The 13160-nt window shown below is 42.6% G+C and overlaps 2 protein-coding genes across 2 annotated transcripts; one reads left to right on the top strand and one right to left on the bottom strand.

Moving 5' to 3' along the window:
- The first annotated feature begins 412 nt into the window (after window positions 1-412).
- Window positions 413-2096, top strand: LOC125507897 (CBL-interacting protein kinase 4-like). Its single transcript, XM_048672419.1, has one exon. The coding sequence runs from the start codon at window positions 695-697 to the stop codon at window positions 1994-1996; it is 1302 nt and encodes a 433-aa protein (XP_048528376.1). The 5' UTR covers window positions 413-694; the 3' UTR covers window positions 1997-2096.
- Window positions 2097-6306: 4210 nt separating this feature from the next.
- LOC125507898 (light-inducible protein CPRF2-like) lies at window positions 6307-10874 on the bottom strand. Its single transcript, XM_048672420.1, has 6 exons — window positions 10544-10874; window positions 9462-9549; window positions 8702-8822; window positions 8063-8138; window positions 7859-7984; window positions 6307-6796 (listed from the first exon to the last, which is right to left on the bottom strand). Exons 1-6 carry the CDS (start codon window positions 10667-10669, stop codon window positions 6440-6442), a joined length of 894 nt encoding a protein of 297 aa, XP_048528377.1. The 5' UTR covers window positions 10670-10874; the 3' UTR covers window positions 6307-6439.
- Window positions 10875-13160: the final 2286 nt, after the last annotated feature.

A 13160-nucleotide genomic window follows, 5' to 3' on the forward strand; every position in this document is an offset into this window, starting at 1 on the left:
TTGAACCATCCACTATTGTTTTTGTTGAAATTTGCTCAAGTTATGCCGCTGAAATGTTATTCTTTGTCGCCACTATATTTGTTTAAATATTTTGATTTTCTCGTGGGTTCCCGGTGGGTTCCCCGAAACCCGATGGGTTTAGAGGACGGGCGGAAAACTAGCCCCGCGCACGGTGATGGGAACGGGGACGGGTTTATAATTTTCTTGCGGGGATGGGTTTGGGAAGGCAAAACCTGATGGGTTTCGTCCCCATTGCCATCTTGAACCATAGGTAGGTGTACACTTTTTTTTCCTTTGCTCTTTCTGTTTGTAACAGTGCTTTTTTTTAACCTCATGTTCCCTGTTTGTTAATTATTAATAAAAGATTATGGGACCATTGCCTCACAGTACATATATTCAAAGAAAACTACTGCGTATTAATAATGGTGTAAAAGGACCTTATATACAAAAGAGAAGATAATATACCAACCCACGTTGTTGAAGTTAGCACTAACCATGGGTAACGAAAGCCCTAAACCCTAGTTAACGACTAAACAATTGCACAGCCAGCCAACTCAGCCATATAAAAAGCCAACACCACCACCTAATGCTACGTACACGGTGGCATCTCTAACCTTGAGGAGCTGAGGTGCTTTTGGATTTCTAGCTAGCAGCACGTAGGTACGAACGTCGTCAGTGGTCGTACGCAGTCGCCATGAACGGCAAGAGCAAGACGAGCAAGAGCACGCCACTGCTGGGCAAGTACGAGCTCGGGCGACTGCTCGGCCGCGGCACGTTCGCCAAGGTCTACCTCGCGCACCCGCTCACTGGCGGTGAGCCAGTGGCAGTGAAGGTGATCGACAAGGCGGAGGTGATGGGTATGGAGGGCATGGCGCCTCGCGTGCTCCGGGAGGTGGTGGCCATGCGCCGGCTTCGCCACCCGGGCGTGCTCCGCCTCCACGAGGTGCTCGCCACCCGCTCCAGGATCTACCTCGTCATGGAGCTAGCCCCCCGCGGCGACCTCCAGTCCATGCTCGCCGCTCTGCCAAACCGCCGCTTTTCGGAGAAGGCCGCGCGGCGCGTGTTCGTGCAGCTCACGGCCGCGCTCGCCCACTGCCACGCGCGCGGCGTGACGCACCGCGACGTCAAGCCGCAGAACGTCCTCCTCGACAGCGCCGGCAACCTTAAGGTGTCCGACTTCGGCCTATCGGCGCTCCCAGACACGCTCCGGGACGACGGCCGCCTCCACACCGCCTGCGGCACGCCGGCCTATGCCGCGCCGGAGGTGCTCCGCCACACATCATACGACGGGGCCAAGGCCGACGCGTGGTCCTGCGGCGTCATGCTCTTCGTCCTCCTCGCCGGACGCCTGCCCTTCGACGACGCGAACATTCCTGATATGTGCCGGAAGGCGCACCGCCGTGAGTACGAGGTCCCGCCGTGGGTGTCCCCGCCGGCGCGGCGCCTGGTGCACCGCCTGCTCGACCCGAACCCGGCGACCCGCGTCTCCGTGGAGGCTCTGGCGGCGACGCACCCATGGTTCGTCAAGCGCTCCCTCAGCCTCGACTCGCAGCTCGACGGCCTCCTTGACGGCCAGCCAGAGCGCGCGCTGGCGTTCCGGGCGCCGGCGGTGAACGCATTCGACATCATATCCATGTCGCAAGGGCTCGACCTGTCCGGGCTGTTCGGCGGGAGCAAGAGCAGGGAGAAGCGGTTCATGACGACAGCGTCGCCGGAGCAGACGCTGGAGCAGCTCAGCCGGGCGAGCGGGAAGCTCGGGTACGTCGTGGTGGGGAAGAAAGGAGTGGGGTGCCAGCGCCGTCCTCCAGCAGGGAGGCCGGCAATATCAGTGGGGATTTCGGAGCTGGTGCCGCCACTAATGCTCGTCGAGATGCGGCTGGAGATGGACGACGGCGACGGCGAGGTTCAAGTGTTTGGTTGGGACCAGTTGAGGGTGGAGCTAGGGGATGTAGTAAGAGCTTGGCATAGCTGTGAAGATTTGGAACAAGTTCAGTAACTTTCTTATTCAGAAAAGTTATTTTGCAGCTTAGCTAGTTAATGGAGGTGTAAAAAGGTACTCTAAAATGTCAATATATGTGAATCTAGCTTGTTTGTTTTTTTACTTGTTTTCTGTTTTGAATATTTCACTGTACACTGCTATATGTAAGTTCCATTTGTATACAAGAAAAGATAGGGTAAGTTTTTTGGCAACAATCTGAATGTGTTGAGCAAGTAAAGACGGTGCAAAAGATCGAAGAGATTGAAACAAAGTTCTATGTATGTTCAGCTCTGTAAGCAGCACACTGTAGATCAATGAGAAGTTAGCCCACAATAACCGACGAATAATCAGAATTTAGCCCATAAGTGTGTGCTCTTGATATACTACTATGCCTTTTGCGTATCAGTTAACTGGAAGGCAACTGATCAAGTTTAAAAAAATGAAAGGCATGATGTTCACCAAAATTCTGGTAAATAGTAACTCTAAAAAAATACTATTATACAGTTTATACTTCATGTATATGCCATACCTCGTTTTTGTTTAGTAAAAGGCACAATATTACTAACTAACAAAATACTTGTAAAAAGAAGTTTCTACTCTAATTAACAAGACCGCGGTCAAAATCAGGCATTTCTAATTACTCTGATTAGACAGCCTCTTAATCATTTCACAACATTGACAGCACTCGCGCGACAGTTTAGCCGCTACCCCTGAATAATCAGCACACTCGAGCATTTTTCACAACACCAAGAGACATCTATTTATGGTATCTGAATTGTTATGTTTATCATTATAGAATTTGACAAATGAGTGAATGTACAATGATACACGCACCTTTTGCTTTGATTAGTGCTATCAAGATAACGAAACTGTAGTAACAGACAGACACAGAAGCAGTGACATGTTTGGCTCACCTGTGGCTGGCCTGCTAGCACAGAAATGATAGCTCGTGTTTCAGCCTCAGATCCGTCGAACCAGGGCTCCTGTCTGCTCTGTTATGTTCATAGCAGAGCAGACTAGTTGCCATTTTTTAGCCCAGCAACTCAACCTCTATGTCTCTATCCTATTATTTTCCAAGAAATTTTTTTCTTGAATTTGAATGAGATAAGTGCGCGGAGAAAAATAAATACATGCTGAGAAGTAGAGTGTCCCTATCAATGGCTCTGGGAGCTTCATTTCTGGTGAATTAACTTTCTGAAGGATATGTTATCCTCAATAAAGTGAGAGGGAGGCCTGCGGCCATGGCAACCGTTGGTTGTTTCCCAGGACTATGAACAGCTGCCAGGGCTCTCGGCATCGTCGATTCGCCATGATATGTTCGGAGCGAATGCGACCATAGATAGATAGATATAGGTGCGGAGTAGATGTCAGTAGCATCAACTCTCAATCAAGTGAAGGTATAAGATAGCTAGAAACAACCTGCCGCATCAACTGATAAGGAGGCCTTGTTGGAAGATATTTGTGCACACTCTGTAAAGCAACAGGTGATTGATTGGTTCCTTAGTTTGCAGCTAGCAGCTATCAGTGGGAGCTATTTTCTTCAGAGCAGCAATGCAGGTTTCTCTTGTAAGAGCATAGACACCACAGAAAATTGTCTCAGGGTTTTCCCCCTTTTTTGACACAATGGAAAGATTATCCTCCCGGTCTCTACATCGTGTGATATGATGCAACAATGTCAGAGCTAATTCGCCGATGAAGAAAAGATAACCATGCTTGGTGTCACTAGTCATGTCAGAGTGATCACCTGCTCCCCTGAATGAAGTTCAACCCACTGAACTCTGCTTCTCACTGAAATTTCTTGCCTGTTACTACTTCTCTAGGAAGCACTCTGCTTTCGTTCGTGTTTCGTGTCAGGCACTAAGTTGCTTTGCTATGCTCAATGGGGCAGGGGAACCACTTTACATCTAGAAAATGGTGTTGCAACCTGCAAATTGCCAAAGCTGTTACTCTCAGGAGATGCAATTTGCCAGTTCTTTGTGCAAAACTAATGTGACCTGACCTGGACATGAGGGAATGGAACAACCAGTACTGACAAACGAGGTAGCTCAGAAATTCAGCTCACCTCGTCATTGGTTCGAGAATCAAGACACTCAGTCGCACATACATACAAGATGCTTACTTTTTGTGTGATCTAAGTTGGCTATCCATTGTAACCTCGCCCCGTAAAGCGGTGAAAAGGAAATCAGTATTTGACTGCACCTGTCTGGTCACAATACAGGAGGAGGAGAGCTGTAAGCAAAGTAAACAACGTGCGAGAAATATGCAAGACAAGAAGTGCTGGTCTGAATCAGAACAATCTTTTCGGGCAAGACATATAGCATACTGGAATCAGGTGATCAAGCAAGTTACTCAGCTTGAGTTTTTCAGTCAATCAATAGATTGTGCAGTTTCTTAGTCTTTTGGTCCACGTCTTCATGACTTATAGAAAGGGTTTCTGTGAGATAAAATCAAAGCTCAAAGCTTTAAACAGGCCAAGTGCATACCCTTAATCTGCAGATAAGTTAGGTGTTCTTATCTTTTGGGTGCATATCTTCTCGGCGTGTCCACCAGCGATGTGTTGAACCTTCTCTTTTTCTAAGCAGATGACAGTTAGATATGGACATGGCCTTCACCATGAAACTCTGACAATTCATTTTTGTATAAATATGTTTAAAAAACTGAAGAAAAAGAGTGTTACTCCCTCCAATCCATATTACTTGTCGCTCAAACGGATGTATCTAGACTGAGGGAGTAGCATTTTTATCTAATCAGGGGCCTTTTTCAGTAAGATGTGTGATGCAAAGGACTATGGATAAGCATGTGAATACACATATCAAGTCCCCGGACATAGCAACAAGGAGTTCTGCCCAAGATCAAGGCAACATGTTTTATCCAAAACACGGTGCGCTTTGCTACCATTATCTCTTCAATTAACTAGTGTATCCACTTGGTCATCCTCCTAACTTTCCATTAGAAGTACAGAAGAATAAGTTATCCCCCCCTATGCTCCAAAAAGTGCAAAGACAACTTGTCAAAATCACAGAAGAACAGTCCCACACATCATGGTTCTCATGGGATATTTACCGAAACAAGCTTTATGTCAATGTTAAAAAGAGATACTATTTTACGCCATCTTCTTTATATCCTGCCTAGATCAGTTTACCATCTGTTTAGGATAGCTGTACGAGAGAATGGAATCGTTGACACGGGCTATGACCATTAGCCATTCATCCCCGTTTTCAGAGAAGAATTTCAGGAAAGAACATTGAAAAAGGGAAACAAAATTCTCTTCTCCATGCGCCGCGGTGTTTCTCACTTCTTAAGGCCCATGGGCCGACTTGGACTAAAATTACACAAAACTTTGAGCATTTTGGTAATTGAAACACAGTACTTCATGCCATAATACAAATCCACTTTCAGTTTGCACACCAAAATTTACTGGGCTCTCACTGGACTTCAACATGTATACTATTTAGAAGGTAATTGAAATATAGTGTTGCATGCCATAATACAAATAGACTTTCAGTTTCTGATTTGTTTTTGTTATGTTGGTTTGGTGTGCAAACTGAAAATATGGCACAAAAATCATTGTATTTGTCGTAAAATTACGGCACGGTCTGATTAAATAGTTCCCTATATATAATGAGAGTCCAGTGAGAGTTGAACAGCCCTTTCAAAATTTAGGCACAATTCCTCAGTACCATCACAAAGGTAACCGAATGGAAAACACAGTTTTGCTCATCATTGACATGTCCAATACAGTTATCTGCTTATGCGTGATATTCACAAGGCTGAGAAGCAGGATCATACATCTGATGTAGTGGAGAACAACAAGGTGTTTCTCACTTCTTAAGGCCCATGGGCCAACTTGGAGTAAAATTACACAAAACTTAAGAGCATTTTGGTAATTGTAATACAGTGCTGTATGCCATAACTCAAATCGACTTTCAGTTTGCACAGCAAAATTTATTGGGCTCTCGCTGGACTTCAACATGTATACTATTTTGAAGGTAATTGAAATACAGTGCTGTATGCCATAATACAAATCGACTTTCAGTTTCTGATTTGTTGTTGTTATGTTTGCTTGGTGTGCAAACTGAAATTATAGCACCAAAAATCACTGTATTTGTCATAAAATTATGGCATGATCTGATCAAATAGTTCCCCATATATAATGAGTTCAGTGAGAGAGTTCAACAGCCCTCTCAAAATTTAGGCACAATTCCTCAGTACCATCACAAAGTTCACCAAATGGAAAACACAGTTCAGGCTCATCACTGACATGTGCAGTACAGTTATCTGCTTGTGCACGATATTCACAAGGCTGAGAAGCCCGAAGAAGCAGGATAAGAAGACTGAAGTGCAGGTTATTTACCTTCAAAATAGTATACACAAAGTTCAGCATCCAGATATACACGGACGCCACAGCCTCCATACTTTACGACAAAACTTAGCCCACTGGAGAATTATACAGTCCAGTTACTAACCATTGGCAGGGACTTCATGGTCCGGGAAACTCGACGTGTCCTCAGTGTGCACTGAATCTCTATGGATCCTCTTCTGCAGGTTCTCCAGGCTCGCGACGCGTTGCAAAGGGGCTGGCCTTGAGGTCATCTCTTCCCCATTGGGCAAAGGGGTTGCTACCTCTGAGAGGTCATGTTTGATCAGATCGTCTTCAAGTAAACCCTGGAGGAAATGGCTCATGTTTTCCTCAGTGGGAACAGCATCAGCAGAAGCTGCAACAGATACACATGAAGACAAGGGCACGTTGTTTGATGTAGTGGAGAACATCAAGCTTGCTCCAGTTACTCTCCTGACAGCTTCTTCAGCTATATTCACCTGAACACAAGTACTTTGTTAGCATAGAAAAGAAAAGAAAAATATGGCACTAGTTACATTTTGTTTATAGACCCTGTTTCAGATAATATAAAGCAAGCTGTATCTCATTAGCACCTCAACTAGACTATTTTTTGTAGAATCGAAGTATTGGCTACTGCCAACGTTTTGGAAAGGAAAAAAAACAGTTTATACACATAGCACCTCATCTAGACTATTTTTGTAGATTCTAAGTATAAGCTACTGCCAACGTTTTGGAAAGAAAAAAAACAGTTTATACACATAGGGGTGACATACGTCTGTTTTAAAAAACATAAGTTCTGTATATACATGTTTGTGAATACAATATTGAAATACGCCTGGTGTTTTGCAGAGAAAAGACAACAAGTAATGGCTGTAAAATGGATGTTCTAGAAACACCTTTACCAAGACATAAATACAGAGTTTGGCATGTACTCACACACAAGCATTAACAAATGTATGTATGATTGTGCCTGTTTGGACTCCTCAGGTGCGGTATGAGATAGAACACCCTCCCATAAGGACCAAAACCACAGGCTTAATGAGACACACTCTCTGAGCATTGCAACATGGTATGAGCGCTTTTTTATATTTTGTTTCGTTTTTACAACACCCACACCTGTAAGAAAACATTGTTATTCTTGACACCAAAAAAATAAAAAGAATAGGAGAGTGAAACATAGAACTAAACTACTCCTTGTTCACTAATGGAAGAGAATAGTACCTGCCTGCCTCCTTATGAGAATGGCAAACTCAAACCCAGAATGGCAATGTAATCTTTAATAGTACAGTTAGGAATAGGAAGTTACAAATGATGCTAAACAAGGAATGTCAAATCCCAGATCGCTTTATGCATGGGTTCTCCCAAGAAAAGAACGAACATCAACCATGGTATGTGCAGAGCCTAAAAAAGTAACTAGTAATGACACATATGATGCACAATATTATGCCATGGCTATAATCAACAGATTCACTAGCACAGCCCTTCAAATAGTTACAGCAGGTTGCAGGATGCAGTTAAGAGTTATCAAGAAAAGGATATACCTTTCTCCTCATAGTCTCAATATCAACTGTAAGATTCCTGTTGCCAAGGGAAGCTTCCTTGTATTTCTGAGTCATGTCAGTCAGGCGCTTTAGCAAAGATGCATTCTCAGCTCTTAACTGGGTAACCTAGATGATAGTGCAGTAATTAGCATGGCCGGCTTAACTTCAGTTGAGTTTCAAACATCGTTAGTCACAATTTCAAACCTGTGATTCTATATCATTTTGGTGGGCTTGCTTCCTTTTCCTTGACCTCCTGGCAGATTCTCGATTTGACAGCATCCTGATCATAGAATTAAAACAGAGAAAATTCAGCATGGCAAACATTGTACTAGTTTTCCAACATGGCACATTGGTAAGGAATTTACTTGAAAATAACCAAGTGCGAAACTACAGCCTCCTGCTATTTGGGACTTTGGTGAGAATGGTTTAAATTTAGAAAACAAGGCCATTTCTAGTTTTTATTGTGAAATATGTTGGGTGTTTAAAAAATAATCTGGTACCAATATGAAAAGACATGAGCATATATGTTTGAAGGGATTGGATCCTCTATGGTAACCTCTGCCTTTTCACCTGTCCTGAACCATTCAACTGGCAGGGCAAGGAAAGAGATTGAGATATAGTATATCCTTGCAAGATAAACTAATTTATTGCCCCATTACTATCAAATATTTGTTTCCAACTAGATAACTGAACATTGCTAAAAAGTGAAAGCAGATATTTCTGGATGACAATTTCTGGTGACAGCAGAACATAATGTTCGCGTGATACCATTAGAAACTTATAATGATTAAAGCTTTGTTCTGCATGTTGAAGATAATGGTGATGAGAAAAAGTCTGCAGTACCTCTTCACGCGCTTGGCACTGGCAGGGTCTGTATTTTCCTCGAGATCCCCATCGTCATCATCTGACTGCTCCTTTGATGTACAACTATTAGCTGGCTTTCCTTGAACAACAGTACCGTCACCTATGGATAGAAGTAAAGAACAAAAAGGCTTAATGAGGATAGCACACAAGAGTTAGAAGTTCTAATGCTACAAAAAATGCCTAGTCCGGTATCAGGCTTGTAGGTGCTCTTCTAAAACAGATACTATGATGTGAAAATATGTCTACACTCTAGACAAGGTCAGAATGCAAACTGGTGTCAACAAGAATGCTTCTCTGATGCAACTGCCAGTATTCAGCATCGATGAAACAGGATCAAAATATCCATTTATCATCTTTTACGTATTTGATCTCAACAATATTATATGTATTTTAGCCCTTTTCTCCAGACATGTCAACATAGCACCATATTGCCAAAGCCAGAGTGAAAATTTCTCCCCATTTTGATGGATTCTCTGGACAACAGTTAACCTATTCTACAGAAACTACTGGCGACATTTGCCTCTTTCTGCTGATTCAGAGTGCTAGAAGCCAGAGAGCACCAAATAAAAGGACACCTAATGTTCAGAGGTGGATTTGATATATAACATTCACTCTAACAGAACTGCAGAATACTGTCAACCTAAACTGTACTTTGTCAATTACTGCCTTTTGATTACTTCCTGTTGCGAAGTTACTTGGACTTAAATGAATGTGAATATCGAAGTTCGTTCATACATACAATCAAAAGAAGCTTGAGAAACCAATGGCGAAGTGTCCGAAGCTTGTGAATTGAGGCAGTTCAAAGAAGATTCTTGAGGTTTAGCTTCCTGAAATCAAATTACAGGAAAAATTAACTCATGGACATCACACTTAGATGGCATTTGCCAGAGCACACTGCAAAATCTAGTTTGATTGTTGAGCAATGCAAAATCACACATATTGCCCGAACGGTTACCGATTATAAATAAACCGTAAGTTTCAATTGAACCAATGGGTAAATGTGGATAAGAGAAATACTGATGTGAGATATGAAATGGTAGAAACTAGGGACGATTGATTCAGCCACTCATCTACACTCGGCTATTAACAGGCACAAAGTGTGAATTGAATGGTGTAGGAGGATTAAAGCAAAGAATTATGTCGTTACGTGCTTACGTGTCACTCTCAGGAAAAATATCAGAGCATACTTTTTCATATCAGACATGAAAAGATTGGAGAACCCAATTGTTTCAGACTCTCCGACAACATCAAATCATTTAAGTATATAGTCATCTATGGCCGACCATATTCCATCAGAATATACTCATCATCTGTATATGTGGTTGAAACAAGTCAGCTACCCTCCTAGAAACATGTTACATGTCACATGTCAGTATGTCACACTAAAACCAACTGTGATCCTATCCTATGCACCAAGATTCCCCTGAGAACCAAGGAAACCAGGATTCCTCTCCCCTCGCCTTCATTCAGGAATAAAAGGCACATCATTACCACTTTTTGTTTCGCGAGGGTTCCTGGTCAGAAAAGGATACTCAACTGGTACTACCATTTTCATGTAAATTGTAATAGTAACAAATCTTAGCGCATTAGTATGGCAGCAATTCGGCCAGTAAGGCAATTGTACTTGGAAAATTGAACTGGTCAGGCTGTTCATCAGAACTGATAATACTGAAGCAGATCCGTGCGGTGTTTTCTTGTAAACAAAAAATTGCCGGACAACTCCTCTAAGAGGGATCTGCGGTGGAATTGGTAGAGCTTTATGAAACGCTCCAGATCGACCTAAAACTCAGTCAGACCAGAAAGGAAAGGAATTGAGCATACCATGGTCTTGGCCACGGCGGCGCAGTACAGTTGCAGCTTCCTCTTCAGCACCGCGGCGTACTCCCCGGGGTCTCCGCCGCCGCGGGCACAGCTCAGCTCCACCACCTCGTCGCCGCTGCACTCCATTCTCTAAATAGCAGCTCTGTTTCCCACCCTTGATTGATAGCAGTACTACTCACAAGGGCAAAGAATTACTACACCGGGAACTGGGAGCGAGTGGATCGCAAAAATGAAGCTTGGGGGCAAGAACGATGGTGGAGATGGAGGCGGCGAGGGGGGAGGGTTTATAGCGGCGGTGGAGGGGACGGGGAGTCGCTGTCTCGGCGGCGCTGTCCATGTGTTTCACTTCTCCGCGCAAATAAAGATCTCAGGAGCCTACTTGCAAGCCAAGTGGCCAGAATCCGCTCCGGCGTGCTCCTGTCCACAAAATTTAGATCTTTTGTGTGGGGACCACAGTGTGTGTTTCTATGGGAATTTACTGGTTCCGTTTCAAAATACATTGCTTGCTCCACCGGATTTATTGACCCCCTCTAGTTTTGACCTAAATTGACTGAAAAAAATGAATAACAAATTGTGAGTTATATACCATTAACGTATATTAAAATTTCTAATGCGGAAACGCTAAAAATCTAACGTCAGATTTATAGGCATGGCAAATCTGATATTTTTCATGGCAATTCATATTGGCGTGATGATGACAAGTTTAGTTTGCAAGCATCCATCCTCAACGAACATAATTAGCTATGGAAAACGTTCGTTTTGTCATGATTAAAAATCTGACATTCGTTGGATATTCGGGGTTCTTCTAATGATGCATTTTTTGTGACATATACTTTGTTTGTAATTTATCAATCAAACTTTAGGTAAGAATCGAGGAGGTCTTGTAAACCGAGACAGATGAAGTATGTTCTAGAAAAATGTAGTCAGAATTCACTATCTTTTAACAACCATTGGTGAAGTTGTTAGAGAGTGGTTGATAACTATTTTTTTTTATGAAAAATGATTATAGTCCCTCCGTTTCTAAATATAAGTCTTTCTAGAGATTTCAATACAGACTACATATGGATGTATATAGACATATTTTAAAGTGTAGATTCACTCATTTTGTTTCGTCCATATTGAAATCTCTAAAAAGACTTATATTTAGAAACGGATGGAGTAGAATGCATTTTACATTCTTATTAAATGTTTATACAAATTTAGCAGTAAAATTTTCTCATTGGTAAATGTACAAGATTCAAAATGTAACCTACTTTTATTGAGACAGAATAACTCGTCAGTACGAAGAAAATTGCATACACCACCTACACGCCTAGCAAGTGCAGAACCAAATGAATCTCATAAAGTTTCTACCAAGGCTCCCCCTGGTGTGGCACTAGAAGCATACACCCACTACGGGGCACACATAATAAATATGTGACCAATATTTGTGCATAAAGATTGGCAACAGATTTGATTTTGTAAAGTGTGGAATTGCATATATAGCTTCACACCCACCAAAAGTTGATTTTCAGATCAAATGTCCTAGAAGAGTGTGTGTATTGTTCAGTACCCATTTACACATCTATTTTCTTTCAGACAACACCAAGTACAACATACAAGTGTGTTCGTGTTGGTGAGAGATAAAAGTTCCAGGCTAGTGCTTAAGTTCAAAACAAAGGGCTCTTTTTGCAGCATTGTATGCATCTTGTCAACATTTCAGACTAAAAGACAAGTAGACCAAGTGTCCTTGTCAACTTCATTCATCTCTCCATGTTGCAGAAGATCTCATGATATTGGTTGCAACCTGTGATCAGAATCTCTCCATTTGTGGGTGCTCTTGTCCACGGAATGTGGATTTTTTGTGGTGGGCTTGCACCATATCTTTCTCATGGCTACCGAGCATGCCAAGTCAGCAAGACATGTAAAAATGGTTGGAATGCATTTGGGGCCGATTTTTGTAGATGAAGAGATTTGGATTCACAACTAGGAAGCCCCGCTACACCAGATGACTGTCGCGACACAAACGTGGGTGGCGGCGAAGACCAAATCCATCAGACGTGCAATCTTGATGTACTAATGGACTTAGATCCACTTGTTCGGCATTATATACTTTTTGCTAGTGATATCCGAGAACGAAGGGGGAATTGAGTATGACATGCAAACCCTGATATTGTTTTCATATTACACATGACTTGTATGTCAATGGCTAAATGTCCATGCGTGTGCCTCTAATTCTCGACAAAAAAGTGGCGTGGTTTTGGGGGCAACATCTTGTACGCACTAATGGACTTAGGCGCACTTGTGGCCACTACCCCTAATTCATTGTTCAAAAAGTTACAGAAATTGAGAAAAGGTATAACATGCATCTATCGATGCTACCGACAATTTAATTTTGCAACCTTTCAATGTAATTTTCTGTTGTGTATAGAGCACATTTTCAATAGTGTGATTAGCGCAAGTGAATGTCATCAAAACTATGTTGAGCTTTTAATACATTTTCTATGTGCGAACTAGGGAAGTTGAGTGAATCTGGTCACTCTAGTTTAGACCATGTCATCTATGTTTTTTTAACCTAGGGCATGTACCAGCATAAAAATCAACAAGACACATATGTCATTGTCAATACTAACAACAA

The sequence above is a fragment of the Triticum urartu genome, chromosome 5, assembly GCF_003073215.2.
Source record: "Triticum urartu cultivar G1812 chromosome 5, Tu2.1, whole genome shotgun sequence".
Classification (NCBI taxonomy): domain Eukaryota; kingdom Viridiplantae; phylum Streptophyta; class Magnoliopsida; order Poales; family Poaceae; genus Triticum; species Triticum urartu.

Bases quoted from the DNA above. Each gene is read 5' to 3' on its own strand.
- LOC125507897 (XM_048672419.1), top strand. From the start codon at position 695: ATGAACGGCAAGAGCAAGACGAGCAAGAGCACGCCACTGCTGGGCAAG.
- LOC125507898 (XM_048672420.1), bottom strand. From the start codon at position 10,669: ATGGAGTGCAGCGGCGACGAGGTGGTGGAGCTGAGCTGTGCCCGCGGC. The intron at 8,139-8,701 runs GTACTGCAGACT...TTCTATGATCAG, and splicing joins AGTGCCAAGCGCGTGAAGAG to GATGCTGTCAAATCGAGAAT. The intron at 7,985-8,062 runs GTTTGAAATTGT...ACTATCATCTAG, and splicing joins AAAATGATATAGAATCACAG to GTTACCCAGTTAAGAGCTGA.